The sequence below is a fragment of the Rhinolophus ferrumequinum genome, chromosome 6 (assembly GCF_004115265.2).
Source record: "Rhinolophus ferrumequinum isolate MPI-CBG mRhiFer1 chromosome 6, mRhiFer1_v1.p, whole genome shotgun sequence".
Classification (NCBI taxonomy): domain Eukaryota; kingdom Metazoa; phylum Chordata; class Mammalia; order Chiroptera; family Rhinolophidae; genus Rhinolophus; species Rhinolophus ferrumequinum.
Window position 1 is genome coordinate 1,495,941 of NC_046289.1, and position 27,300 is coordinate 1,523,240.

The 27,300-nt window shown below is 47.1% G+C and overlaps 1 protein-coding gene across 3 annotated transcripts in view; it reads left to right on the forward strand.

Moving 5' to 3' along the window:
• The first annotated feature begins 9,366 nt into the window (after window positions 1-9,366).
• Window positions 9,367-27,300, forward strand: part of PPP1R13B (protein phosphatase 1 regulatory subunit 13B) — a 74,783-nt gene continuing 56,849 nt past the window's right edge. Inside the window, exon 1 of one of the 3 annotated variants that reach the window (XM_033107474.1) lies at window positions 9,367-9,596. In XM_033107474.1, coding sequence (XP_032963365.1) covers window positions 9,588-9,596 — 9 coding nt within the window. In that variant the 5' untranslated portion in view covers window positions 9,367-9,587. Of the gene's footprint in view, window positions 9,597-9,619; window positions 9,748-27,300 lie in introns of those variants that run through there. The other 2 variants (XM_033107472.1, XM_033107473.1) reach the window with 2 other exon arrangements.

The window sequence follows — 27,300 nt, forward strand, 5'->3', positions numbered from 1 at the left end:
GAATGCTTGTCCCGATAGCTTCAAAACATTAACACGCTGGAGAACATTGTGCATGAACAACTTGACTTCGGGTTGTATTGACGTCACTCCCCTGCTACCAATCACCTGTGAGCTAATTTGCATTAATAAAACACCTGTTGTAGCAAACATGGTCTGTACATAACTTAGCAGTAAACAGCATTCACACGGGCACAATAATGGAATCCTGGATATTGTTTAAATCAGAAGTATGATGTAACTGTATGGTGAAAATGGAAAAGATGTGTAAGGGAGTGTGGGGACAGAGCCAGGAGAGCAGTTTCCAGGCTCTCGGCCTCATGTGGAAAGGTGCTGGCTCAGGTAGTAGATGGCCATCCGCTGTGACTAGTTGGCCATCAGCTGTAACCTGTTAGCCATTGGCCACTGATATAACTGCCGTGGCTAAGCTAGCAAGCGCGGATTGCAGCTAGAAAGTGCTGTTAGCAAGTGGATTACATTGTGGACCATGTTGATCCTACTTCCTGTGTCTCACCCGGCTGCCAGCGAGACTGGGGTACAGGAAGACCCCTCATTGGAGTATTGGCGGATATTTGCTTTTGTGTCTTGAGCAGCCACCATCGAGAATATAGTGGTGTGACTCCCCTATCTATGGCTCCGTTGGTGTTCCTTTCCTGCCTCACGAGATCCTGTGTTCACCTGCCGGGAGCGGGAGCGGGAGCGGAGACCCTGCATTATAGGGAGTAAGACTGCTAAAGCCTCATCTGCCATAGTAGTTAGTCAATAATATCTAGAATTGAAAAATCAAGACATACCAGGATAAGCATAATATTTATAAATATGGAGGTAAGACTGTGGGGACAGAGCCCCAGGCTCTCGGCCTCATGTGGAAAGGTGCTGGCTCAGGTAGTAGATAGCCATCAGCTGTGGCTGGTTGGCCATCAGCCGTAACCATTGAGCCATTGGCCACTAATATAACTGCCGCGGCTACAGAGGGAAGTCGAGGAGAGAGGAGGAGATTGAAGGGGAGTGGAGGAGAGTCGGTCGGTTGGCAGCAAAGCGGACAGCAGGTCGCATGTCGTGTAAACCCAGCCTCCAGTGAGACCATAGTGGTATGACTTCCCTACCTATGGCTCCGTGCGTGTTCCTTTTTGGCCTAGCCACATCCTGCGCTCTTGTGTGGGGAGCGGGAGCTGAGACCCTGCAGGCCGCCCCGTATGACAAATGGCACAGCGAGCAGGGTCTCCCGCACGACAAACACACACGCGTAAAAATTGAAAGAGTCTGGCCCTGGGGCATGTGATTCTGAGACGGGCCTGGGCCTGCTGTTTTTCATCAGAAGCCTTTGCATACTATGAATGAGTCATATTTGATTAAAAATCAAGTCCATGAATTATTATGATAAAAATAAGAATTTTGAACATAAAGTTAGGTGTATTGTCTATACAGAACTATTTTTGTGTGTTTGGGTTTTTGAAATGGAACTTGAATTCTGACTCCAATCACTATGCTATATATAGAGAACATTAGTGACAAGAAGCAAGTGCTGTGCTGTCACCTATACCAGTGTGTCTGTGTGTGTGTGGACGCGTGTGTGTGTGTTGTGTGTGCATTCCCTTCTGGCCCTGCCAGACACATCTTTCAAGACCAGTGTTCTTCAGCAAGGCTCCGTACAGCCTTGACGTGCCGTTCACACCTGCCTCAGCTGAACCACCCTCCCTGCTCAACCAGGCAGGCTTAGGGGTCGGCGAGTCCCCTTCACAGTCACAGAGAGGCATGTCCGGTGTCCTCCTGGTTCACATTGGAGGAGTTTTCTACATGTGTCCAGAATCGTCTCAGGCACCCCAGTACACATGGTAGTAGTCACACTATCTCCAAGTACCAAGAGGGTCAAGCCCGCCGCCAGCTGCCTTCTTTGGTGTTGGCAAAAGGACAGATCCCCTGTTACTGCTTGAGTTCATGTCTGTGTGGGGGTGTCTGAGGCGCGTGAGCCAGTGAGAGGAGACGCTGTGATTCAGCCGCTGGCGGTGTTTCAAGGTCAGGCTGGCATGCCTGGGCACCCAAGGCTACAGATCAGTGGAGCATAGTGGCTCTGGAGACAGGGACCCTAGTGGTCTGGCAGCAGTGTCTCACCCAATACAGGATAACAGCAAATGGCTGTGTGGTATTCATTGTGTGCCACACCCATCATTTTATGTAATCCAGACAAAGATCTTTGAAGTAGGCACTGTAAATATCCCCATTACACAGATGAGCAAACTGAGGCAAGAAACGTTGGGTAACTTGCCCAAAATTACACAGGCAGAACTGAGTAGCCGGTAGTCTAGCTCCACAGTCCAACTTCCTAAGTCCTATGTGAAAGCACATTTTGTTAACTTCTTCTTATAAAATATTCAATTAGTTATTGCAAAATGAATTCTAAGCTCATAAAACGAAGCAAGGTGTGTACAGAGTGCAGGATTTAGAGTCAGAAGAACTGGGTTTGAATCTTAACTGTGTCTGGGGAGGCCCATCTCCTGGGAACGCATCCAAACCCAGTGAAGTGCCCTGGTGGGAGGTCAGAAAATGGATCCGGCTCCTCCTTCCAGGCCTTGGACAGTCTGTGTCACTTGGCCAAATGTCATTGCTCTCGGGGTCAGGCCTCCTCTTGGTGACTCTTCGTATAATTTGCTGGTGACCTGCCCTCCCACCTCCCTCCAGCCCTGGGAGTGGTAACTGTCCCATCTGTGCTGGTCCTGGAGTTGTGTGCTCTCTCTTTGGTCCCCCTACCCCAGCTCCTGTAAGCAGTCCCCCTTTGTAAATAACCGTCCTGGAATTTCCCCAATTTGCGGAAGCCATCTGTTTTCCCACAGGACCCTGACTGATGTGACAGCATCATGAATAATGGTGGAAAGTGGAAGCACCTGAAGGGTTGGAGAGCACGGCGCGGTGGGGGGAGAGGAAAGGTTGATTAGGGTCCCTGCACAGCGGCTTGGAGGGAGGTGAAGCAACTAGTGGAAAGGATGTTGGGGAAAACCCACTGTGGGAGAATGGGGGAAGGGGATTCCTGGGGCAGGATGCGTGAAAAGAACTAAAGACCCGAGACTAAAACGCGTTAAGGCACGACCTCCAACGAGCTCCCTGCGGGCAGGAACTGCGACCTCAGCTTCAAGTCTGGCACAGACACTGTAAAGGTCGGAAATGAATGAATCAATGAATGAACCCAGGAGCATTCTGGCGCAGACAGATCCCAGGAGGAGGGGAGAATGCGATTTAGGGCTCAGACGAGAGTAGTGTGTCTGGCAGACCCTCTCCCGGCGAGGAAACCCCGCCCCAGGAGACCGCCCACTGAGGCGGAGCGTGGGCTTGCGATGCAGGGTTAACCGCAGGGGACAGGGAGAAGTGCGCCTGAAACCGCAGCCGCGGGGGGGGGCACATGGTCAGGCTGGGTTCGAGCCCCGGACACCGAGCAGGGGCCTGGACAAGTGCCGAGACCACTCTGGGGTCCCCGCAGCGATGAGCTGGGCACTTGCTGCGTCCTTGGCACGCGGATTCCTCTCCCACAGGCCCCACCCCTAGGGCGGTGACCCTGCCCGCACCTGCGGCGCAACAGGCCTCTGCCGGAATGAGAACAGCCTGGTCGGCTCCCGGGACCCCGCCCTGAGGTCCCCACTCCTGGCATGTGACAGCCGGACAGGAACGGTTGTTCTGCGCCAGGGCGGCGGTCGCTGGGTTTTCGCTGCATTTCCTGAATTGTGACAAGAACAGGTGGAGGCGGCGGTGGGAGTTAGGCGCCGACTCCGTGCGGGGCGGGCGCGGGCGACCGGGTGCCTCCAGGACCAACAAAACATGCAGAACAGACAGATCGCTGGCTGTGTTCGCGACAAGTTCCTCTTTTCCAACCTTGATGGCAAAAATACCACTTAATGCCCTAGTGGAATGAATGGAACCGCGACTGGTCCGCAGCCAACACTTGTGAAAACAGGTTTCCCGAGAACTGCGGGGGCGGAACATGAACCTCCGTCCGCACTGTCACCACCCCAACACTGGGGGAGATGGGGTCACCGGGAATGCGGGCTTGAGGGCTGCCTGCGGGTGGAGTGGGAGGGGAGGAGTTGGCCTGGGGCGGCTGGAGGTGGGGGCACTGTCTGGCAGGGGAACGGAGGCCTGAGACTGGGGAGCAGGACGTCCAAGCCCCAGGGGTTTAAGTACCCCTACGCCCTCAAGGCTGTGGAGAGCCACTGAGGGGTCCCACTGGGGTGGCAGGGTCTGATTTCTGCTTTAGAAACACCCTTCTACCCGTAGGGAGGCCAATTGATGAGATGAGGACGGCTTTGGTTGGGGTGAGGCAGGAAGAACAGCGGGCGGGATGGGGGGCAGAGACGCCCAATATCTGGCAGGAGTGGGGGATGGATGGCAGGGATGGGTCCTGGCCCCCGATGGACAGGGTAGGGGGTCCTGAAAGGTGCCCTTCCCCAGGGAGGCCTGGCAAATCGGGACATGGGCACTGGACCTACCTGCGCCTGCTCACTAGGCACGCAGGGGGCTCTGGATGCCATGCAGCCTGGGCCGCACCCCAGTCCCCCAGCCCTGGGCAGAAGCCTGCGGGCCATTCCCGGTCTTCCCTTTCTCTTCTCCCCAAGTCCCACCCTTCAAAGCACATCCCAAATGGGACCCCTTCCCCAAATCCATCACCTCCACCTTCAGCCTCCTGAGGGGCCACCCTCCTCCATTCTTGCCATATTCCACTGGGTACTGGAAAACATAAATCAGCTCTCTGTACTCCCCTGGAAAATCACCAGTATGAGATCCAGACTCATCGTGTCCACAAACCCAAACCTGACCTCACTTCCTTCCACTCCCCTGCCCACCCACGAGCCCCCAGCGCTGCTGTAAGCTCATCCCGTCGCCTGTTCTTCACACACTCCCCACCTGGACGCCCCCACCCCCAAGGCTGCCTCCTCCTCCATATTCAGGTCCCAACTCAAATGTCGCTTTCTGGCAAGAGCAGTTGTCTCCGTCACATTATCTGGCTTTATTGTATTTTCAGTGCATTTACCACTGTTTGAAAGTTATTGCTTTTGTGTTCTTGTTTTTATCATCTTTTCCTCTGACTGGAGTATAAGCTCCGTGAGGACAGGGACCTGTCGTGCTTGAGGTTGTGTCCCTAAGGCCTGGACTAGTGCCGGGAACACAGGAGAAACCCAGTCAACACTTGTTAACTGAGCAGGCTTGCTGGCCCCTGGGGGAGACAGGTGTGTTGCCAGGTCTAAGGTGACAGGTTGTGACGAGTGACCCAGGACTCAGCAGTGTGGGAGAAGGCAGTTGGGATGAGTTCTCCTGGGGGTATCTGGAAAAACCTTGAAAAGAGGAAGGATCTGAATTGTGACAAGAACAGGGTTGCACTTCTTGAGGAAATTGACAGAGCACTTCGAGACATAGGGAGGAGGGGATGGCCAGGGTTTGTGATACATGGGGTATGAGATCCAGGTGTGCGGTGCTGGGGGCATGGGAGATTAACATGGCAAGGTAGACTGGGGCCGTGCTATGAAGGGTCTTGTCCTGGACAGAATTGTGCCCCCCGCCCCCCAAGAGTCATATGTTGAAGTCCTAACCCCTACTATACCTCTGAATGTGACTGTATTTGGATATAGGGCTCTAAAGAGGTATTTAAGGTTAAACAGAGGTCATATGTCTGTGCTCTAATCCAATATGACTGGAGTCCTCATAAAAAGAGAGAGACACAGGGATGTGTGTGCACACAGAGAAAAGACCATGTGAAGAGCCAGCAAGAGGGTGGCCATCCACAAGCCAAGGAGAGAAGGCTCAGAAGAACCCAATCTAGCCTGTACCTTGATCTGGACTTCCAGACTCCAGAACTGGGAGAAATAAATGTCTGTTGTTTAAGCTGCCCAGTCTGTGATCTTTTTTGTTATGGCAGCCCTAATAAACTAATACAGGTCTTAAGTTTTAAAAATTTTCATTTTAAATGCTAATATATTCACCTGGTTCAAAAATCAAACATAGAAAGTAATAACGACCAGAAGATCAAGGTCAACATCAATGATGATACATCAAGTTGATAGTGTGTGCCCTTCATATGATGTGATGAAAATGGCATTTTATCTCTGTGGTCTTCCAAAACAAAAACAGAAACCTATTAACTTCAGTTTAATCATGAGAAAAACATCAGATAAATCTCAAGTAGGCACATTCTAGCAAACACCTAACCAGTCCTCTTCAAAATTGGCACGGTCATAAAAAACAAAGTCTGGGAAACTCTCACGGCCCAGAGGAGCCTAAGGAGACATGATGACTAAATGCAGTGTGGTGACCCTAGCTGGGCCTCTGGGACACAGGACATTGGGTAAAACTATGGAAATCTGAATAAAATATGGGCTTTAGTTTATAACAATGATTCAATATTGGTTCATTAGTTGTAATAAATATACAACACTAATGTAAGGGGAAACAGGGTGGGATGTGGGAGTAATATCCCCGTATTACTGTTTTTCATCTTTGCAAGCTTTCTGTAAATCTAAAATGTCCTAAAAATAAAGCTTATTTTTCAAAAGTAATAGTGGAAAGTCGTACTCTGATTTCTGTCCCTTATCTACCCATTCCCACGTACAGTCATTGTTTTATTAGTATTCTGTGGATCCTTCAATAATTTCTTTATGCAAATATGAATCAATAGTGATTTTCTTCCCAGATAGCCTTTTTATTTCCTTTAAAGGGTATTTAATCATTTTTAATATGAAATAGTTCAAACATACAAAGTAGAGAGAAAAACACAATGCACCTCATATACCGATCACCCGTATTCAACAATTACCAGGAACTGGCTGCGTGTTCTTCACTGATCCCTCCCATCTCGCTCTCTCTCCCTTTTGCTGAGCTTTTTAAAGCAAATTCCAGGCCCCTGACATATGTGAGTGTGCATCTCTGAACAATCTGGACATCTTTTCCCATCACCTAAAGTCCGTATCCCACCATCAACGGTGATTCCTGAAGGGCCTCTTGTGAACTTCAGTCTGGGTGATAGAAGACGTAGAAGCGCTTTGAAGGGCGGAGGTGTGTACGTGTGACCTAATTATGTCTGTGTGTGGGATGGTTTGGGCATGGATGAGGTTAGAGCAGGGAGGTCAATTATGAATGCCCTTGGTCTAGATGCCAGGCGATATGGCCTGATCCTTGGCGTTTGCGGGAGGATGGAGAGGAAGAGGACCAGGTGGAGAGCCTCCAGGGCGAGCCACGGACCAGCCTGGCCTCAGGTGGATGCCTGCCTAGAGGATAGAGGGGCCCTTCATGTGAGGGTGGGGCAGCTGCCGCTGTCTGTGCCCACAGGTCCTGCAGGCAAGAGTAGGCCCCAATGGCTAAGACTCCCCTTTTCAAGGGAGTGGGCTCATTTTGACCACCTCACCAAGGTGGCACTTCTCTACAGTGCCCTGGCAAAGCCTGTCCCTTGCCTGGCTTAGTGGGCCAGCACCCACCACTTCAGGACTCATGAATATCAGCATGTCAGAGCTGAAAGGCCCTTGGAGGTCATGGAATCTAACCCCACTCCAGTTATAGGTGGGGAAAACTGAGTCTCAGAAAAGGGGTGCAAGTCCCTAGGGCCAGCCACATGGGGAGTCAAGCAGAGCTGGAATTAGAACCCGGCTATCTCACTTCCTGCCTATGACCTCCTATTACCTAGAGCTTCCTCTCCTGTCCCAACCTTGCTCCCAGAAGAGATGTGTCATGAGCCAGTGATGCCCAGTGTGTGTTTAAGAATCCCTGGGTGGTCCCTCTCCCAGGGACATTTGTACATTAAGCCTGCTGCTCATGACCGCATAACTACTGACAACTGCTCTTTATGGAGCAGCTACCATGTGCCACCAACTGCGCTAGGAGCTTTTCGTACATCGTGTCTGAACCTCCCCAAATCCTATGAGCCAGGCATTATTATTTCTGTACTCTGCCATTATAGAGATAGGCAAATAGAGATACAGAGAGATGTAGCTCGTCTGAGGTCATACAGTGAGGGTTTGGAGGAGGCAGTGTCTAACTGAAAAGTCTACACTCTCAAACACACACCCCCTCACAGACCATAGTCCCTGAAGAACAGGGTTGGTCCCCATGATGGGGACAGTGGTATCTCCCTGGCCTCTCTCTTTGCTCCCCAGCTCCACCCAGCAGCCTGGAGCGTCTTAGAGGAGCAGACAGGTTACAGACAGAACCTGACCACCACTTGCTGCCTTCTTCAAGGACCTGGGCCCTTCCCAAGGTGGTTTATGGTCTTTGGTGTTTGGGGCCATAAACAGACCTCCACGTTCCGGGTCCTCGTGGACGTTTCAGTAGTGCCTGTGGAGTACATCAGTCACAGTCTCATCTCTGTCAGCGTTCAAGTGATTGGCACAGTGTGGAGGGCATAGAAAGGATACCCGCCTGCTTGGTAGCTTTTCCTAGGGTCTGCTCGGTGCCCTACCCTGGGCTCTGCCCACATGGGTGGTCTTGTAGAGGTCTCTGTCACTCAGGCGCTCAGGCCAGAGGTGAGGGTGTCACTGGAGAGAAGGCTGTAAGGAGAGACCTGGAGCCAGAGATGAGGACTGGGCCCTCGGACGTTCAGCATTGAAGGATGCTGGCACAGGTGGGCACAGGCGTTCTAGGCCGGGGATACTGCCTGTGTGGAGGACCAAGGCAGGAGAGCTGAGACGTGCCCCGGAACGCCCGCTGGCCTAAGGAGCAGAGCACCGATGGAGCCGCAGAAGACGCGGGGGTGGGGGACAATCAGGGGCCCAAGGGACGGAAAGCGCCAGGCCCACTTGGGGGTTCACCCTGAGCAATGCGGAGCCTGGTCACATGGATGTTTCGGGGCTCACCCACGCCCCTCGTATGTACGCAGCCCCTTCTCTGCAGCCCTGCGAGGCGCGGAGAGCAAGGGGTCAGGCAGCGGTCAGACGCGGGCGCGCGCAGTCGCTGTGGTATGCGCCCCGCCCCAGGCCGGCCTCCGGGAGCCGGAGGTTCGAGTCCCGACCGTGATGTGACTCGCCCCAGGGCCCCGACCTGGCCCTTCCTTCTTTGGGCCTCCGTTTCCCTATGTCCGAGGTCTCTGAAAGTATGTGTTCTTGGTCCCGCGCAGCCATGGGCCCACAGGCCGACACGCGGGGCGGGGCAGCAGCTGGGCGCCCGCAGCGCTCCCGCCCCTCCCCCCCGCGGGAGCGCGGACGCGCACGGGCGCGCTCGCACCTGGCCGCTGCCGAGAGTGAGGTTGGGTGGGCGGGGTCGTGAAACCCCGCCCCCGGCCCCTCCCCCTGTCCCGCCGAGCCAATCGGAGGGGGTGGATGGCCCGGTGCGGGGCGACGCGCTGGGGGCGGGGCCTGCAGGGGCTGTGGAGAGAACCCGCGGGCGGGCGACGCGAGGCGGTCGGGCGGAGGCGGTGGCGGCCGGTCCCGGGACAGCGACGCAGCGCGCCGGCGGCCGCGACAGGGCCGGCTAGGCTCCGCAGCCTGCCGCAGCCGCCGCCTCGCCGCTGAGGGCCCGAAAGCACGGCGGCGGCGCGCGGCCTGTGAGGACGGCCAGAGCGGCGGGCGCGGCGCGGCGCCGAGCGTCCTGTCAGGCGGCTGAGGGCGTCGCGGACCCGCGCCGCGATGATGCCGGTGGGTGCGGGCGGCGGCGGCTTCCTCCGCAGGCCGCCGGCCAAGCCTCCTTCCTCCTGCGGCTCCCCGCCCCCGAGGCTCGCGCGAGGCCGGGCGGGGAAGGAAGTGGCCTGGCGGGAGCGCCGGGCCCCGGCGCCCCCCGGGAGGGCAGGTGGGGGCGCACCGGGCTATCAGCGCGGGCGGGGGTCGGGATCTCGGGGTCGGCGGTGGGGGCGGGGGCGGGGTCCGGGCGGGCCACCCTGCGCCACCGGGACCCCGGCCGGCGCCCCTCAGCCACGGCCCTTCCTGCCGAGCCTCCCCGGCTGGGACTGCTCGGGAGGGGAAGCAGGAGATGAAATTGGAGCCCGTCATTTTTCCATCCATCCTGGCGGGTGGTGGACGGGGAGGCAGGGGTGTCGCTTGGCGCTCGCCCAGTTTCGGGGTCTCACCGCGCTTCTGTGACCGGCGCCTGAAATTTGCTGGGTTCGCGTTCTGGGAGTCGGCGGTGTGGGCACCCCCAGGTGGTGTTCCCACGCTTGAAACCCACCTTTTTCCGTAGTGCTGCCCTGATTCCGAAATCCTGTTGTATTTAGGAGCTCACCTAGGGAATGGATTTACAGAGCCGTTTTAGGAATTCCCTTCGATTGTGCTTTGACGTTTGTACGTTTTGCTTTAATGAGCCTGGTTGTCACTGCGCTCTGAAGGTTGAGTGAGGTTCATTTGTGGTGGTGCCGCCTTTGTCCTGCCCTCAAGGAGGCGTTCTACCAGACAGAAGACACCGGTCGTTAGACTTGCCATGCTCTTGCCGGACCCTTTCCTGCAATCTAAATAGCAGTGGTACTGAATTATAATTTTTCTACTCTGGCTTTTTGTGAAGTAAATGTCATGACTTATAGGAAAAAATGTAGGACTGGTGGTAGCCAGTTGGATGTATTGGTTTTCTGATTGCCTATGTGCTAAGTAAAATTCTCAAACACATTTATAGTAAAGTAACAAAATCATTCTTTTAACATACAATTTCTACATTGAGAATCACACTTCAGAAGGAAAGTGCTGTTTCTCTGTATTTTCTACTCGAACACTGTTTTTCTGCTATGCTGCACTCAAGGACATTTAGATTAGATTTTTTCCCCTGGATCTTTCAAGTCATTTCCTGTCTCTTGATAATCTCTTCGCCCCTTTTTGAACCGATTCCAGTACATCGTGTTTGCAGAGTCTTAAGGTTTGACCTAGCTGATCCTTAAATCCTTCTTTGGCATTAGGGCTTGTTGAGTTTCTAAACATTTGGTTTTAAATGAACGATTGTCTGGTAATGGAAAGAGAATTGGATGAGCATCAGAAGATTCAATCAAGTACTGGTTCTCCTACTTTTTAGCTATGTGACCTTGAACAAGTCAAGGCCCTTGAGCCTGGAATTGGCTCTAAAGTAGGGATGAAAACATACCGATTGCCGAGGACCGTCCCTAGGATCAAAAAGAATGTGTCCAAAGTGCCTGTCAAACAGAATGCCATGCAAATATTTATTATTGTTGAGATGGCTCTGAATTGTCAGTTTCTAATTTTAACCTTGCAAGTTAAGGCATTTGGAAACTGTTCCCTCCCTTATTCTCACTGGCTGGATTTGGAAAAGGCATTATGGTGTTTTGGAATTTTGAAAGCAGTTTGAGTTAAACCTGTAAGAGTTGATTGATGTATTATACTACATAATATTGTAATATTGAAGGATACCTATAGAATTTTGACTGATTTCATCATTGTTTAATGTTTAATTTTAAATACCCTGTTAAGAAACTTGGCTTATATTTTTCATATGGTACGTTCAGACATTTTACCTCTATTCCTCGTGGTTAGAGTTTCTAGTCACTACCTTACCAGGTTCCTTTTTAAAGAAGTTTACTTAGCTGGATCTGGGAAATTTCATAATACTCAAAATAATCAAATACTGTTTTTAAAAAAACATTAACTATTTGAATTATTTACTATTAACTATTAACTATAAACTAGTAACTATTTAAAACACACTGCTTTTGTTTTAAAATGCCTTCTGGAAACATTTTACTTCTCTTAGTCCCTCTTTGTGGCCTTTACTTTTGTATTGCCTTCTTGATCCGTAAAAATACTACTTGTAGGATTGAGTTCTATCTCTATTAACAGTCAAGGTTGGCTATAAATTTAACCCAAGTTTTAAGAACATGCATGCAATTCTTACTTGATACCATCCTAAACTACATATCCAAGATATAAATAAGATTGTCTTCCTTTATTGTCTATTTTGTATTCATTATCATGATCAATCATCCAAGCAAGATCGGCTCATATTTTGCATAGTTTGTAGTGAGCAGCACTTCCGATAGGAATGTAATGTGAGCTGCATAAACCGGATGTTAAATCTTCTAATAACTACATTAAAAAGGTGGTATTTTAATAATATCTTTTATTAACTCAACATGTCAAAAATCCTATCATTTCAACATGTACTCAATAAAATTTAATATGATATTTTATGTTTTTTCGACTAAATCATTGAAATCTGGTGTGAATCCATTGTGAATCTGGTGAAGTTTTACATTTTATAGCACATCTCAGTTCAGACTAGCACATTTCAATTGCTCAGTAACCACACGTGGTTAGTGGCTACCATATTAAGCAACACAGGTTTGGAGTATATTTTAATTTATTTGAGAATTGGCAGTTAGTGTGTAGTGCCTATGGTAACTTTTAATTGATCAGGTGGCTTACTGCACCACCCAGTCTCTCAGCTGTGGGGAATAAATGGGAGAGAATCTGGCCATGTTCTCATCTGACACAATAAAGTCTTTGTAGAAGTCTTCAGTTTGCCTGTTACATAAAGTTCCATGATTGTCTTCTTTTAAACAAAGTTATATTTTGGAAATTTCCCTCATTGCAATAATGTTGAATGCTAGCATCTGTAGTCATTCACCTTTTTGTCAGTGGGTGAGATTTTAAAAATGTTTTCCCAAGAAACAAATGGGCTATGCTTTAAACATTATTTGTTGGCTTGTCCCTAAGATCTGGGCCTAAACGCATTTAGGCTATCCCTAAACAACTTTGATAGAAATAAGAATTTTAATAAAAATAGCCAGGCTCAGCATGAAAAGGATGAAAACTGTCAGCATCATTCTTTATGAAAGAGTGAACATTTTGCAGCTGGTAAAATATTTCGTGCAGAGGTGAAATATATCTGGGGAAAGGCACTAAGGACACTTTCCTCTTCAAAGGAATGTTAACTAGAGTAAAGGAAGTTGTATGGCTCTGATATGTGTTTTACTTGCAAGAAAAGGAGCCTGGTGGTAGTGTTTTGGTGGTGTTAGCAGTGGGCCTCCTTACGTGCAGTAGACTCCGCACAACGTGACCAGCTGATTCCATTTGTTTCAGTCCTGGGAGCCCTTTCAGCCTATGCATTATAGGCTGTGGGTTACATTAATTTGTGCTTAATATTTAGCTCTCAATAAACAAACATTCACTTATTTCAGATACTCACTTTCTCCCCAACAATGTAGAAACGTTTTGAGGTATTGGAATAGGTCTTTCTCTTTTTAAACCATCAGCTGTAATGTAATTGATAAACAACAAACTGAAAGTAGGGAGACTTAGCTTCTAGTCCTCTCTTGTTAGTAACTGTGACCTTTGGACTTAATCTCTTTGGGCCTCAGTTTCCTGTTGTAAAATGAGTTGGTCCTGGTGATTATCGAGTGGTTATGGCTGATCCTGAACTTGCTACATAGCAGATGCTTCTGTGAAGGTCCATAATACTTCTATTGGCTTCCTTGGAGGTTGAGGCAACCTGCCACTCTTCGTTTCGGTGGCCTTTTGGTGAGCCCAAGTGTCTGTATGATCGAGCAGATAGGAAGAGCTCAGAAGATGTTCACTATTATTGTTAATAATTAAGTCACTTGATAGGCTTGAATTTATAGCCTAATTCAGTAAACAAAACACTGAAGAATGGAGACGTTTTTAAAACAAAAACAAAAAACTCTAGTTTTTTAAAACCTAAATTACAAGCATAATATTACCATTTTAAATAATAAAACTATTTCTAGCCTTCAGCCTGCCCAAAAAAATCCTAAAGGGAAAAACAAAGTCTTGATCATACAAAGATGTGTATATAAAAGCTTTTATTATTACAGTCTTATTGAACTTAAAAATAGTCTATATGGATAATTCCTCTAAAGGCTACAGTATTAAATACAGCCATAACGTTTTGCAGCTTTTTGACTTCCTACAATGTAATTTAGGAATTGCAGTCGGTGAATGGTGTTTGTCATTAGGTGAGAAGGCGCTGTGTCATAGGTTCTGTGGTGGTGTCTCCATTCTTAAGGAGAACGGAAGCTCGCAAGGTAAGGACACTGGGCTAAGGTCCCCGGCTAGTAAGTGGTGAAACAAGGTTTCAAAACACACTGTCTGACTCAAAGCCTTTGCTCTGGGCCTGTGTGCCAGTGACTTAAGGGAGTTTGCTGTAGTCAAGGCATTTTGCTAAAGGGGCTAATTGAGCTTGGCTAAATTTTACCCCCACCCCATGCTGAGCTCCAGTGGAGCTTAATATTTAAAAGATCCCAAGGTGAATTTGTTTTCATAAAATGTGATAGTTTTCACCATCTTGAAGGCCAACTCTATTTTAAATGTAAATGTGTTAAATGTATCTTTCCTTTCTCAGCGTCCTACTGTGAACAGTCTATGCAAGTGTATATGCTTAAGAGTCACTTAGGACTTTTAGCATGATAGGAACTTAAAATATCACCAAGTTATTTACTGACGTTATATAACTGGCTGTCAGCATGCGTTGTGTGTGTGTGTGTGTGTGTGAGTGTGTGTGTGTGTGTGTGTCCAGATGGTCAGTAGTTTCTCAGTGAAAGTGTGGTGGGATTGGTGCCTTGAAGTGCGGTTGCTATAGTTACTTCACAAACTATCGTTCTAGGCTGAACGGAGGATCAAGTTCTAGTATGACACTTTCTTGGCTTGATTGCTTTGTTTTATTTCTCTGCAAAGATAGCTATATGACTGTTGTTCACACTAATTGGTAAGCAAAACCTGCTGTTACTGGATTTTGTAAGATAAAAATCTTTGCATGTGACATCATGCAGAACAATAAAAGACTGGAAAAATGAGGTAGTTTTGATTTAAATTAATAAGTGACATTCGAAATATTAAGTGTACAGTTCAGTGCAGGATCTGGCTAGTGTGTCTAGAGTACATGTGAACTGAAGTTTTGGCCTAACCATGAGTTACGACATATGTTGTGATTATAATCATCGTAGCTCAGCAAATGGATGCGAAGGTCCTGTGGTAGGAACACGCCCCGCACGCTGGAGAAACACCAGGAGGCCCGTGTGGCTTGAGCAGACAGGATGTGAGGGGAAGAGTGGAGATGCAGTCAGAAAGGGGGCGGTGGGGGTGGGGGTGTAGGATCTCGCAGGGCCTTATGGGCTACAGTAAAGACAAAGGGCGCGGAGAGAGATGTCTACTGGGAGAAGTGAAACACAGTGCTTTACTCGTTGCATCGTAAGTCGTTCTGAGTAGTGGGCATTGCCTAGGTGACTTCACGGCAGCAGATAAGAGTGTGGGCCCTGGTGTCAGTGGGCTTGCGTGGTGATTCTGGCATCACCATTTATTGGCTCTCTGACCTTGGGTAAAGTTACTTGACCTCGCAGTTCCTTGGCTCTAAGCAGAAGATGGTAATAGTAATCTTATAGGGTTGTTAGTAGGATCAGGTAGATTATTACGGTGAAAGGTCCCTGCTGTGCAGGAAATGCTCAATAAATATTAGATATTTATAATAAGTTTCACTTGCTCTGGAAAGCTTCCATGATCTTTGCCTTGGCCAAATCCACCTATAGAGGCATCCAACCTGGTGGGTTTTCTTTTACAAAATAGAATTCATGTACCATAAAATTCACTTTTTAATGTCCACAAATCAGCAGGTTTTAATGTATTTACAAGGTGGTTCACCATCACCACGCTCTCATTTAAGAATATTTTGCCTGGTGTGTCTTTGCAGTACTTGGCATAGCTGCAGTCTGAAACATTTGTTTGTGTGACTGATTAATGTCTGTTTCTTGTCCTAACTATACTTTTCGTGAGGGCAGGAGCTGTCTCTCTCTATTTGCCACTGACTGGCCACGTAGTTGGTGTTCAATGATGGTTGGTTGAATGAAGATATGATATTGAAAGTAGTGTTGGACCCCATTTTGAAGAGGTGTGTGTGTGCTGTAACAGGGTTCACATGTGATCCTGTGGATGATCAGAAACGACCAAACAAAAAAAAAACAAAAACAAAAAAAGAAACCACCAAACTTTTTTTTTAATACTTTTTTTTAAATTGGGGAATATTGGGGAAACAGTGTGTTTTTCTAGGACCCATTAGCTCCATGTTAAGTCATTCCTTTTTAATCTAGTTGTGGGGGGCGCAGCTCAGCTCCAAGTCAAGTCATTGTTTTCAATCTAGTTGTGGAGGACGAAGCTCACTGGTACATGTGGGAATTGAACCGGCGACCTGGGTGTTATGAACATGGCACACTAACCACTGAGCAAGCCGGCTGCCCACCAGCGACTCAGCTCCAAGCTCAAGTTGTTGTTTCTCACTGGCCCATGTGGGAATCGAACCGGTGACCTTGGTGTCATGAGCGCTGCCCTCCAACCACTGAGCCTACCGGCCACCCCCACCAAACATTTTTAAAATGTGGAGTGATACAGTCGAATTTGTGTGAAAGAGAATTCTGGCACCAGGGGAGAATAGACTGTGGAGTGAGGGAAACAGAAAAGGAAACAGGAAGAGCAGTTAGGAGACCAGTTGGTGCAGGCGGGACTTGAAGAGAAAGATCCAGTCAGTAGGAGCTCACGTAGATCTGATGGAGTGAGTGTGAATGTGAGTGTGAGTGATTGTGTGTGTGTGTGTGTGTGTGCATGCGCATGAGCAAGTGTGATGGCTCGCATGTGTGTACATGTGAGTGTGTGTACCCATGTGTAAGGTGTTTATGATTGAGAGAGAGGAAGGAAGTACAGTGGCTGGAGTTGAGGATAACAAGTTTATTGCTTCTGCAGCCAGGCTTGTTTTTCCTTTCAGTAAGATAGAGAACACTTAAGAAGGAATAGATTTAGAGGGCTCTAGGGGAAGAATGAGTTTATTTTGCCTGTGTTGAGCTTGAGATACCTGCTGTATCCAGAAAGACATTACTATGAAATCTTAGGGTAAAATAAATATGTCAAAAAAAAAAAATTTGTCCTATATTAAGTGGTTTTTAATGTGTATTTGCCGTTTTAGATTGCTGCCTGGGAATCTGTGGCGCACCACACACGTCATCTTTTGTGTTGTGAGTTTGCCTATCAGCCCCACCCTGAGCTCCCACTAGACCAAGCTTCCCTGGGCAGGGGCTGCCTGGGCCTCCCTCCCCCATGTCTGCTCCCAGCACCTGGCGGAGTTTATACGCACACCTTTATAGCAGTGTAATCTGGGTCTCTGCATTGATAGTTTCTGTTTCGCTTTTTACTCTATTGCATGTTTATATTTCTATCTAATAGCAGTCTTGAAAATAATATCAGTAAATAATGGTTAACCTCACAAATGATCAAGGTATAGACAGATTTTTGTGGTAGAACTAGAAATGAGAAGTGAGGTTTAGTCAAATGTGAAGGAATATGAAATAAAATTTGACAATTTTAGGATTAACAGGAAAAAACACCCCTACAGTAGGAACAAAGGTCTTTTATGATAGGAAATACAAATGTGAAATGGTATAGCATAGTGGTTATCAGCGCAGACTCTGGAGCCAAGACTGTCTGGTTTCAGATTCTAGCTTTGCCAATTGCTAGCTCTGTGACCTTGGACAAATGATTTAACCACTTTGTGCCTTATTTTCTTCTTTAAAATGGGTTTAATAACAGTATATTTCAAAACGCTGTTGTGAGGACTGTCAAGTGCTTAGAGCATTCTGTTAAGATATGGAATAAGCACTCAATAAGTGTCTGCTCTTAAGTTTTGTCCGGCAGCCGTAAGGCTTCAGGCAGATGGGATTCAGTTGGAAAAGGCTCGTGAGTGCACTTGGTCCCCCTGAGGTACGGATGCTCCGTCCTGCAGGCTGAGAGGACTCGGGGGTGATGGCAAATCTCTCAAGTTGGTAGGACAGAGAGGGAATGGTTAAAGTTTACCTTCTCTTTCCAGTACCCTCTGTTATGCAGACCACAGTTCAGAACTAGAGTCAGTGGTTTATCACTGATAGAATCACTTACTGTTGTATCCGAGCTGAAAAGCTCTCCCACTTCTTTCTGGCTTTTACCTAGATGGCGCCTTCCAGGTCACCTTGTACAAAATGCCCTGCCCTTACTGCGCGTATTTCTCATCCTAGTACTTATGTCCACCTGGCATTTATGTGTGGAAGGTCCATGGGAGCAGGGCTTGCTTACCTTCCCCAGGCAGCGTCCCCGTGCTGAGGACGTCGCAGGCCTGGGAGGCATCAGCAGGCATTTGGTTACTGACCGGCCCCAAAGTGTGTAAGGTGCATCACTCAGTGCTGGGTCTGTGAGCGCTGGGCAGTCCCTGCTCTCAGGGAGCGCACAGTGGGAACAGTCATGGGAACAAAATACCATTCCGAAAGAGAAGGAACCCACAAGTGACAAAGTATGGTGTGGCACCGTGGCGAGAGGCGTCTTCTCAACCGTGGGATGTCGGGAATTTGCAGAGGTGATGGCATTGGAGTGCAGTTTAGAAGGATGAAGAAGACTGGGTGGAGGTGATTGGGAAGGGCTCTTAGGTAGAGGGCGTGACATGCGCCGGCCACTGACATCTGATTCCCGGCGGTGTGGAGGGGGGAAGTGCCCGAGCAGATGAAGCAGGAGGGAGGTTAGAACGGTACGGGGAGGTTGGATTCTGAGGGCCAGCTATGACCTGCATAAGAATTTGAACTTGATCCTGAGACAGATATGAAACTGTTGAAGGTTGTTCTTTTAATTGTGGTAAAATATGAGAAAATAAAATTTACCTGTTTGTAGGTAAATTTTTTTTTTAACTTTTTATTTATTTAAGTATATTTTTCCAGGACCCATCAGCTCCAAGTCAAGTAGTTGTTTCAATTTAGTTGTGGAGGGTGCAGCTCACAGAGGCCCATGCAGGGATCAAACCGACAACCTTGTTGTTAAGAGCACCACGCTCTAGCCAACTGAGCTAACCGGCCGCCCACAGGTAAATTATTTTTAAGTGTACAGTTCTGTACACTCATATTGCTTAGCAACCATCACCACCACCATCTCCGCAACTTTTTCATCTTCTCAAACAAACTCCAGTTGCAGAAATTTAGTGGAGTTGCGAATGCTCCAATTTAAGTTACCGTTGATGCTTGGTGTCTGGAGTCAATGAGAAGAGTGTTAGGATAAGACGGATAGTCGAGGCAGAGAGGATCTCTGAGTGGTCCGAATGTTGTCAGGGAATCTGGCGTTGAGGCCACCGTCAGTGGAGAACCCTCGTCAGCCCTCACTTAACCTTCATTCTTGACATGTTGCACAGTTCTGATTTACCTAACTTCTAAATCTTTAGACGCTCCATCGAGGTGGCTAGAGAGGTGTAGCTGTGGGCGCACAGACTGCTGGAAACCATAGAAAGGCACAGCTTTCCACACAACCTGAGGTTGTGATCAGAGGGTGGGCATCCTGCCTCAGTCAACACCGGAGATCTCACGAGTGCACATTACACACAGGGTGGTAGTTCAAGTTCCTCCTGATGGAATGAGTCCTCAAGAAAAGAGTCAGTAATGCCAGTAATGTAGACAGCAGCTGGATACATTTTAGGTGAGCTCTGTCCAATAGAAACAATGTGAGCCACAGTGCAATTTTCAAAGTTCTAGTAGCCGCATAAAAAGAAATTAATTTTGGGTGGCCAGTTAGCTCAGTTGGAGCCATGTGTGGCCAGGGGCCATATCGTATATGTAAAGAACCTAGAACAGTTCCTGGCATATAATAAGCACTATAGATGTGTGCTGTTATCCCCCAAATATTTATTCCAAAATGTTAAATGATTTTGATTCAGTACTACATTTTAAAGACATTCTTGCTTTGGAGACTGCTTAATTTCAGATCCACATTTAACAGGTTTTCACAGGTAAACAAAAAAATGTTAAACTGATTCTGTGAGGATACTTTCTAATTGACATTAGGTAATTAATTTTCTTGTTTGCTGCAACATTGAGGCTACTTAACCACCAGAGAAATAGTGTAATTAATAATTAAAGGGTTTAGGATTATAATTAAAATTAGGAAAATTTGAAAGAATCTGCCTACCCCCTGGCTCCTAGACAATCTCCACTGCCCTCCGTGGCTGACTCCTTCAGTCTCAGCCTGCGTGTGGCTTCCTGACACCAGCCTCTGGATCAGGCAGCCCTTCTGTGGGATCTCATGACACTCTCAGTTTCCCACTCTAGTTCCTGGCGTCTCTTCTCTGTCTCCGCTCCAGGTGTAGTAAGGATGGAGATGGGGCCTGTCTTGTTGACTGGCTGTGCCCCGAGCCTGGCCCAGGGCCAGGTTGGGCTCCCTAAAATTTTCCTAAATGAATGAATGAGTGATCCTGCAAATGGGTCCAATTTGTGTTGTGTACAAGGTAACACTTTGCTTTCACACTCTGGGTTTTGGCTTATTGTGCCTGTTATACTGCAGTGTCTTGCCATAAAACAAATAAACCCGAGTCCACTTTATACTCTTACATGGTTGTTTGTCTCTAGCATTGGGAAAATCCTCAAATATCATTGTTAACAGAGAGTGTCCTGTGGTCCAATTGGTTTCTGTCAGGAGTCCTTTTGGAGAGTTGCTAGTAATTAGATACTAAGGCTGATATGGGGTAACTGGGAGGGAAAATGGGATAGTTTTACAGTGGTAATAGTAGCTGTTCATGCTTTGGTAGTAAAGTCAAAGTAGCTACTGGGTTCCATGACTAAATTTAATGGAAAAATGAACTTTTCTGTTTGTGTTGCCAGCTGTTTTTGTTATGTGAAAATTTAGTAAAGTCTTGATCTGAAGCTTTATGGTTAATGATACAATGGAAGAACCCGTTTCTAGAAGTTTGAGGTATTGGATAATATTCAGAGATGACTGGTGCTAGAGATTACCAAGGTCAAAATTCTGCACTACTGTGGAGTCAGGCGAGACAGGACGATACACTTGAGGTTCTCAGGTTTTTGGAGGCTCAAACAGACATTTAGATCTTTGTGAAATCTCACCGACTTCATATCCCACCCCCTCCCCAAGTAGTACCTCGCATACGCTACGTTTAAGTGGCTTATACTTTTGTTACGAAATTTTCAATTTCTTGTGGGTTGAAGCCTTATTAGTTTGTCATAAAACCATGGGTTACAATCTCTGTTACCACAGAGTGAGGAGGCGGCCAGACAAATCACTGCTAAGATCCTTTCTAGTGCTGACTTCTTATGATATGTTAGGGTGGAATAGAGGGGCCTGTATTCAAAAGACCTGTTAGGGAAGCTTCTGGAGAAGCAGGTGGGCTCTGAGCTTGAGTTGCACGTGAATTCTGAGACTGAGAGAAGCCAAGTGGCCCAGGTAAAGTGAGAGGCAGCTCTATGCAGGGTGTTGGATTTGTCGTTACAACAGATAGGTTTGTGCCCCCACGGTATGCTACGGCATTGTGAAAAATGTGAAGGGCATAGTAGGGAAGAGAAATGTAGTACCGGAAAGGTGACATTCAGCAGGTGTGTACGCCACAGTGCTTGTTTGCTTCTATGATGTGCCAGCACAGGGCTCGGCGTTGGGCACAGACAGACACGGTGCCTGTCCTCAAGGGGTTCCCAGCCTAGTTGATGGAAACATGCAGACAGGTACGTGATGGGACAGAGTGTTCGAGGACGCAGGCTTTGGAATCAGGTAGGCCTGGTTCCAGGCCTGGCCCTGCCACCTACTAGCTGTGTGACCTTAGACAAGTTACAGAACCTGTTGGAGCCTATCTGCTCATCTGTAAAATAAAATAATTATGGTGTGGCCAAACAGGAAAATAATATATAGACTACGAAAGAATGAATACAACTGTGTGTTCTCATGGAAAAATGCCCGAAATATGGTGTTGGCTGAAAAAACAACATTCTACCTTATGTGGTCTCACTGTAAAAAGAAGTAAAGAATTTTATGGTGTAGAAAAAGGTCTGAAAGGATAGATACCAGCTGTTTAAAGTATGGATTTTTACGGGGACTATTTTTCATTTCCTCCATTGTTAGACTCTTTAAAAAAATGTCTATTAATTTGCCACCTGAAAATAATAAAGATAATTGTTTTAAACAGTCAAAACCCTCACCCTCTTCCCAAGATTTCTGGCAGGACTGATGCGTGGAGGACGCTCAGCACGAGGTCTGGTGCAAAGGGTCAGTACGTGGGCACCACCGCCGTGTCTGCTGGACGTAGCTGCTGGAGGAAGACTCGTAGGCCGCAGAGCCCGTGCAGGTTGGAGTTGGGTTCTGAGGTGTGAATTCCAAGGCCAGTGGATGGCTCAGGTGTAGGTAGGAGCTTGGTTGTCTGGTGGGGCCCAGATCTGGGCCTTGGAGTCCTCGTGGGCCATGAACTTCTGCTGCTTTAGGTCAAAGAGCCAAGAGCTACCACTGGGTCACATGTACCAAGCACACATGAAGCCTCTCCATCCCCTCCCCCCATTCTGTTGGGAGAATAAGAACATTGTTCACCTCACCTTGAGAGAGGTAGCCTGCCGACTTGTGATGCCTGTCTTAAAAGAGACCTGGGCCTGCTGGGCAGGTCGTGTCAGAGGCTTTTGGAGTTTAGTTCCTGGGTTTAGATTGGGCCTTGAGCAAGGCGTCGGGCCTCTCGTGACCTGCTCCTGCAGCCTGCTGCTGTTCAGTGGGGTGGGGCGCCGACCTCCTCACGTGCATGTCATAAATCCTTCTTTTCCTTGTTCCTGTCAGATGAAGGATTCGAAAAGAATTTTTTGGTGGTAGGATTGATGGGTCCTCTTATAAAGCTTACCTTTCACCTGCTGCTTAAGTAGATGGTGAATCTTCATGAAAAAAAGAGAGATCTGTTCTGTGGGTTTTTGTTTTCTCTTTAGACCTGACTTTAAACTATCTGTTGCTTTGTGGTATTCCTCTCTGGAGAGTGTTTTACTGTGTGTGAGACAATGTAGTTTTCCATAGCCATGATTTAGATTGGGTGCCATACATGCAGGTATGCAAGGGAAATTTTGACATTTGCCTGTTGTCCTGGCCGTCTGTCATTAGCTCCTTTTTTCAGTCAAAGTGGCCATGTTTATTCTTCATTATGTGGTCACCTCAATTACTGTATCCCTGTTGAATACCTTGGACTTATTTGTTATGAACAGAATTGTGTCACTTAGTTTACATTTTCCAGGGTCCCATTGATATTTATGGAGCCCTCTGAGAATATTTTCAAAGCATATTATAGCTCCATTTTGTGATCAGCTTCTGTTCATAATTTGCACTTGATTATGTGTTCCTGTGTCAATTTTGTTTCATGATTCTCTTTTGTGACTAAATTTCAGTTCATTTCTATAATTTTAAAAGTCCTGGGGATTTTTCCTAACTTTTCAATGCCCAAATTATAGTCAGGTATTTAAATAAGAGGGAGAGGAAATTAAATTTGAGAGAATAGTGTATGTCAGGCTTCTTGCTAGACATTTTACAGACCTTCTCATTTAATATTAAGTAAACAATGTCACTAAATAAACTGCTGAGAGGGAGGCAGCCTGCAGGGCTGAGAATCAAGAGACCTGATTTCAGCCTTGGTTTTGTTACTAATAAGATTTATTAACCTTGACAAATTATTTCCTTCTCTGGGCTTCTGCTTCCTCATCTGTAAAATGGGGAAAGTGGTGGTTATGGTGGTTAGATTAGGTTCCTTCTGGCTCTGACATTTAATGACTGATCTTTATAATAGCCTTAATTTGAAACTCAGCATATCCCTTTTAATTGAATTGAATGCTTACAAAAGGATTAAGAAGCTTAATCTACTCTAAGATTTAAGAAGCTTAAATTTATTCTAAACTAACTCAAATTACCAAAAAATATTTTTTATCTTTCCTTTTCCCCCCACATAACTTTAGTGACTATTGGGAAAAAAAAGAAAATCAAGTCACCTATATGATGTGCTCTTAGATTTGCAGCTAAAAATGTGTGCTTTTTTTTTTTTTTTTTAAAGATTTTATTGGGGAAGGGGACCAGGACTTTACTGGGGAACAGTGTGTACTTCCAGGATTTTTTCCAAGTCAAGTTGTTGTCCTTTCAGTCTTAGTTGTGGAGGGTGCCGTTCAGCTTCAAGTTGTTGTCCTTTCAGTCTTAGTTGTGGAGGGCGCAGCTCAGCTCCAGGTACAGTTGCTAGTTGCAGGGGGCACAGCCCACCATCCCCTGCGGGAGTCGAACCAGCAACCTGCGGAATTGAACTGGCAACCTTGTGGTTGAGAGCCCACTGGCCTATGTGGGAATCGAACCGGCAGCCTTCAGAGTTAGGAGCATGGAGCTCTAATCGCCTGAGCCACCGGGTTGGCCCCTAAAATGTGTGCTTTTAACAGGAGTAGTTCGAATGTTACCTTAGGGAACACAATACCGTGTTTCCCCGAAAATAAGACCTAGCCGGACAATCAGCTCTAATGCGTTTTTTGGAGCAAAAAAAAAAAAAAAATTAATATAAGACCTGGTATTATATTATATTATATCATATTATATTATACCCAGTCTTATGAGACCTGGTCTTATAGTGAAATAATACTGGGTCTTATGTTAATTTTTGCTCCAAAAGACACATTAGAGCTGATGGTCCGGCTAGGTCTCATTTTCGGGGAAATAGCGTACTTCATTTTTGTGTTAAAATATGGATCCTTGTGAGGACATCCTGAGTACCAAGCCAACAATAATACGTTAAGTATTTTTGAGACCAGAGGGGAAAGAAAACGTGGGCACTGTAGGAGGACAGTAAGACTAAAGGAAGATGATCTGCCAACCTGAGCCCCATTTTCCCTCCTCTTCTGGATGGAAACAGCCAGAGCTTTCAACTCGGTGCAGAGCTGGGACTGCCCTGTGTTTGCTGAACAGGCTTGCTGGGGGGCTCTTGACCCTATGGAATGGAGGCAAGGCGGGGATTCTCCCCCCGACAGGATGTCCCTGCTTCTCACACCTGCCTCGGGGACTGGATCAGTGCTGCTGACCTTTTCTCCCTACGCCCGCCCGCTTTTGTTTTGGTGGTAGTTGTAGGCTCTGCCTGTTTGCAGGCAAAGGACTAGTCAAGACCTGGGAGGAAGTGGGGGGTGATGGAACAAGCCCAGCTTTGCACCCATGGGGACTGGTGTCCACATCAGTAACTGCGGTGCCCCCGCCCAGGGCTGGACCTTCCCGACGCCTCAGGGTCCTCATTTGTAAAACGATGATGGTTTTAGTGCCTGAGTTCATTTTGGTTGCCAGTGGTGGAAACCAGCTTTTACTTTCTAACATCTTAGAAAAGAGGGGATTTGTTGGAAGGACACGAAGGGAAAGCTGAACGACTAAATCTTCAGGTGGAGCAGCAACTGGGACAGCTCTGGGGGCCTTAGCAGCAGGCGTGGCAGACCTGCTGTGTGGCACAGCCGGTCTCGTGCGTCCGCACCTGCTCCGTCAGTGATGCGGCAGCGCCTCCTTCACAGTCTGCCCAGTTTCTCTGCGTGACCTCCAGGGGCCTCACTTGCCCTGCATTCTCACACCCGCCTCCTCAGGGCTCTTCCTCCTTCAGCGAGGACTTTTCTAACCACCTTGTTGAACGTTCGCATTGTCCCATCCCCGCTGTCCTTTGCCTGCAGTTTTTCGCCATCGTGTACATCGCCCGCCAGCATACCATGTGTTCTGCCGACTTACTCTCTTTCCCCAGACTGTAATCAGACTCCACGTGGCCGGAAACCCTGTGTGCTCTGTCCGTGCTGAATCACCAGTGCCTGGCACATAGTAGGCACTCAGCAAATGCTTGTGGACTGAACATTTTTGTCAAGTATCTTCCTGAGTTGAGTCAGCAATGGCAAGAGGGGTGGGCATCTAAAGGAAGGATGGTGCCTGAGAACTTGCCAAGTGTGAGTCCCAAAGAGGAGGGGAGACCGTTGTCATCTGAAAGCCATCCCAGTGTGGGTCTCAGTTTGCCGTGAAGACTGAATCAGTTGGTGTGTGACTGCCTAGTAGGTGCTGAGAAAATGTTCATTCTTTTCCCTTTCTGAAAGCGTATAAGTTCCTGACAATATTAACATTCAGAAATTCAGTCATTCTCCATAATAGAGGTGGTTGTAGAAGAGGTGGTAAGGAGAGATATAGAAGAAAGGTAAAAATTACACTGTGTAAAATAACTACTCATACGCAGCCTCGTGTTTTACTAAGTGATGGAATACATAATTCTCTCTTCAGAAGGAATGGTGTTGACATTTTGCAAATTGCACACAGGTTTTTATAGAGGCTCTCTGGTATCTGCGCAGACCCAAACCTCAGGACCCAGGTCAGGGCGAAAAAGAGGCGAGGTCAGGAGAGTGGACAGGCATCAGTTTTCATCTGCGCCTTTTTCTCCCGGAGGCAGTCTAGACTATTGAGTACATTTATCTGTGGGTTTTATAATGAATGTACTAATTCACTCTTTTATATTCATACTTACAGTGTTTACTCTTCAAAGGTCATGTACCTTATATGTATAAAGTGGGTTCTCCCATTATTAAAAAATAGTGTGATTTTATATTCCTATCTGTTAACTTTTGGATAAAGATTGTTTCTTATAGTTTCATCAGGGTGAGGAACTCGAGTAGCTGTGTGGTTTTGTTTTAAGTGCTCGTGAACTTGAGCAGTGTTTGACTCCTGAGCTATTGGAGGAGAAACCTAAGCTTTAGACTCAGACACGCCGGCACTTTGTAGTCATGTGACCTTGGGCAATCCTTCGGGCTGTCTGCAGTGACGGGATCCTCCTAGCACCTGCTCCATAGGCCTGTTGGGAGAGGTCCTTGATGTAATATGGGTAAACAGAAGCCCGTCCGCCAACACAGTGAGTAAGCACTGCCATAATAGCTATTTCTATAATTAATAAGTTGTAAAAGTCCTTTGATGGTAAGTATCTTGTTATAAACTTCATTCTGATTTTAAGCATTTAAAATATGTCAATATTAGCAGAGTTTGGGGAAAAAAGAGAAAAATTTGTAGCTCTGTACATACTTTACCTCCAACAAGCAATTTTCCTAAGCATAAAATGTAACAGGCATTTATTGTGAAAACTTATTTAAAAACTTTGAGGTTTCACTTTTTAAAGTTGATAATGAAGCTTAGGTAAGCCTTTTTTAAAAAAATAAATAACAGGTCTTATATGGAGATTAGTAAATGAATGTTTTCCTTTTCATAGTGGTTTTTAGATCCTGGCTACAGTTGTTATTGAACAGTGCTAGCACTGGACTTGTTCTTCCGTGGAACTCACCTAATTAGGTGAAACTTCATCCCCCGTTTCACTCTGCTGTAACAACGGTGGTCTGTCTCGTTTCCTTAGGACGCCTTATCATGGTCTAGGTCATTAGTGCCTGATTTAGATCCCACAAGGCCTCAGGGACATCTGTTTCAGCATTTCCCTTTGTAAGTGGCATAGATAATCGCCAGGCACTGGAACTTCTGTTTTCCATACTTCAGTTTTACGTAGTTTTCTAAAGATGAGAGACATTTTGAGAATAGTAACTCAGAGCATTATAATCAAATTCAAAGTAGTGTCCTTATTTTCAAA